This window comes from Chinchilla lanigera, unplaced genomic scaffold (genome assembly GCF_000276665.1).
Source record: "Chinchilla lanigera isolate Chin_1 unplaced genomic scaffold, ChiLan1.0 scaffold00019, whole genome shotgun sequence".
In the NCBI taxonomy this organism is placed as follows: domain Eukaryota; kingdom Metazoa; phylum Chordata; class Mammalia; order Rodentia; family Chinchillidae; genus Chinchilla; species Chinchilla lanigera.
Window position 1 is genome coordinate 12,978,584 of NW_004955420.1, and position 3,315 is coordinate 12,981,898.

General features: G+C 42.8%; 1 protein-coding gene across 1 annotated transcript in view; it reads right to left on the reverse strand.

Moving 5' to 3' along the window:
* Positions 1–784: 784 nt before the first annotated feature.
* The window catches only part of Ncbp2 (nuclear cap binding protein subunit 2, 20kDa), a 13,133-nt gene continuing 10,602 nt past the window's right edge, over positions 785–3,315 (reverse strand). The window contains exons 3-4 of the mRNA XM_005383144.2: positions 2,384–2,522; positions 785–1,992 (exon numbers count right to left, since the gene is read on the reverse strand). Coding sequence (XP_005383201.1) covers positions 1,921–1,992; positions 2,384–2,522 — 211 coding nt within the window. The 3' untranslated portion in view covers positions 785–1,920. The remainder of the gene's footprint in view (positions 1,993–2,383; positions 2,523–3,315) is intronic.

Consider the following 3,315-nt stretch of genomic DNA (forward strand, 5'->3'; position numbering starts at 1 on the left):
AGCTCACTTTGTAGCCCGAGCTGATCTCAAACTTGCAATGATCCTCTTGCCTCAGCCTCCCGAGTGCTGGGATTACAGGCATGTGCCACCACGCTCAGCTAAACCATACTTTCTGAAATGATAGAAATGTTCTGCATTTGCATTCACTACAGCAGCCACTAACCATGTGTCTGTGGACCACTTCAAATTGTGGTGAGTGCCAAGTTGAATGTTTAGTGTTTCTTAAATAGCTACAGATAGTGAGTGGCAACCATATTTATTGGTGGCAGACCTCTTCATTAAAGTCTCAAATTTTACACTTTAACTAGTATTTCAGGATGCAGTAATTCTACACATCCCATTCTGGCTAGATCTGATGCTTCACCCACTATGAGTCTTAGCTAAGGCACATGCCTATGATTATACTTTGATTAAGGTGGGAGAGAAGTCAGACGCTGCTCCTGAGAAACACAGAATGAGGGTGCAATGAAAGTCATGTTTAGCATCCTTAGGCGAAAGAAACATGAGGTCCCCTAATTCAACCCCACCTCCCTCCCCTCCATCATCTACAGTGTATGTGTTCTGGAGAGGTAACTTATCTTCCATGAGTCGCTGCCTGGTGCATCTTTCATCACTTTCAGAAGACCATCCAAGCTCCTTCACGTGAAGCCATAACCGTTGCCAATGTCAGACTGACGCAGATACATAAATGCTGCACGTTACTCATAGGTTCTCCCCCAGACTCATTTACAACCCTGAATAAGGATGCATCCTTCATAGGTGAGGAAATACACAGGACAGCAGAGACAATGAGTTGGTCCAACTTTATTGTAATCTGTTACAAAAGACAATTTAAATAAGAACCAGCATCTTTGGTTTTAAGGCCTTTAGAAATCCGAGTTATATCTTACTACAGAAGAATACAAATTACATTAGTTCAAATTACAGAATAAAAACAAATGTTTACAAATGAATAGTGTATCCTCATTAAATGTCTGCAAATGGTTTATTCCTATTTCACAACTGTTGACAGCTTTTTAAAAATTCCAACAACCAGTTTGGAATTCAATGAGAAAACCACCCTGTCTTGTAACGTGAAGGACGCTCACAGGAGAGCCCTCCAGCCACAGCCTTTACAAACTACTGGATGTTAGAGGATATTCTGTTGCTAGATGAAAACACTTTGTATTTTTCCTAATTAGGAAAAATTATACTCCCACATAAATCATCTCATGCTTTACAAATGCAAAATAAATACTTCGAGTGTCTCTGTGTTAGACTTTTTCTTTTTAGCTTTAGGCAAAACATCACATCTTTTGAAAAAAGTATTTAGCAGAACTCAAGTCCTGTATCTTGTTTTCTGAAAGTAAAGCACAGAAGTGGGGAGGGTCCTCTGAGACCTCAGGCTTTTGTGCCACGTATTTAGGAAGATCCAAGTTTGCCTTTAGAGATTAGAATTCAACGCAGAAAACAAATCCAGTTGTCAGACATTTCCTTCTAATTTACAGTAAAGCTGTGTAACAGCAAAACTCTCATTTTTTTTTTTTTTGGTACCAGAATAGAACTCGGGACCTTGCACTTGCCAGGCAGGCACTTACGCCACTGAACTATATCCCTGGCCCATTTTATCTTAACCTTACATCATGCAAACTTCAAATTTAAAAAAAAAAAAAAAAATCATTCCAAGTCCTAGTGTAGATCATGAGCCTCCTTAGACTCAAGCATCAGAAAATAAATTTTTACATTTTTCGTCTTCCTAGAAGTATGGTATTTTGGGCTGACAGATTTAATTCCCATCATAGACCAAATCTGCTGCTGAGGAACACATTTCTTTTGCTGTACTACTGAACCCCATTCCCAGCCACAAGGAACACACTCTGATCTGGTGTTCAGAAAATGGCTTGAAGGAGGACATCTCTGCACTGACAGGGCTCTCGCCACTCACTGCTTTTGTGCCAGTTTACCATAGCCCCCTCTTCCGGCGTCATAGTCCTGCCGATACTCATCGCGAACCTTAATGGGAGAGAACACAAAGCTGTAGCCTAGAGACTGGTGCAGTGCGTGAGCCTCCCACAACCACATCCAACAGCCACATCTCACGCCAAGTGAGCGTTCCAACAGGACATACCTAGCGGCCCTTTAAGTCATTCCAGTGCATTTTGCCTTGTTCTAAACACTTGTGCTGGTGGCAAACACCTAGCTCTAGCAGAAACCCAATTAACAGTTCTGTGTAGAAATGTACAGAATATACTGTCTCAAGGTTTCAAGTACAGTTTCTCAAACCAGTGAGTGATTTTCACCAGGGTTGTGGGCAAAAAGTTAACCAGTATTTACAAACTGACGGAATACCCATTGTGCCTACAATCCCAGGCAAAGGCTCAGCCCAGCGACCCTTCCTGCATACCTGGCCTCCAGATCGCCCACGCCCGTACTGCCTGCCCTCCTTGAACCCAGCGTCCCAGTCTGTGCGAATGATCCTGTCATCCAGACGAGTTCCGTTGATGAAACGCATGGCATTTTCTGCGTCGGGCCTTGAGTAGTACCTTAAGTGTCAGTATTAAGAAATACTAGCATTGCTGTAGACATTTTGGAAACACAATAGGCAACATCTAAATAAAGGTGAACTGTTAAGAAGTACAGTTTGATCAAATAAGCAAAAAATATAGGCTGGGCGTGGTGGCGCACACCTGTAATCCTAGCACTTGGGAGGCTGAGGCAGGAGGATTGTTGCAAATTGAGACCAGCCTGGGCTACAAAGTGAGCTCAAGGCCATCCTGAACTCCACAGCGAGACTCTCTCAAAAAAACAAAACAAAAAAACCCAAAAGCTAATACAGCCAGATGGAGTTCCAGACAGCTTGGCCTACAGGCACTTAAGAGGGAAAGCTGGCACCTTCCCAGGGCTACACTGCTCGGGTTTCCCCAAGTCCTCCTACTAATACTTGGTCCCACTGCCTTTTTCTTCCCTCAATGCTGAGAACTGAAACCAGGGCCTTGTGTGTGCTAGATGAGCAATCTTAATGAGCCGTGTCCCCTGCCCTGTCTCTGTATTTTGACTTGCAAAATATAAAATAGGTTTAGGCTTGGAGTATAAACTATACACTTCTTAGCCAAGAAACTATGACGTTCAAGGTGGGCGTTGTATATTGAAGAGCAACCAGTCATCCAGGTTAGTACTCCCCAAATCTAGGAGGCTGAGGCAGGAGAATTGCAAGTTCAAGCCATCCTGTACAATTTAGTGACTTAGTTAAGACTCTATCTCAGAAAAATAAGTACAAAGGTTTGGCTGTAGCTCAGTGTGAAGGGCCTGGGTTCAATCCCCAAAAGACTAAAAAAA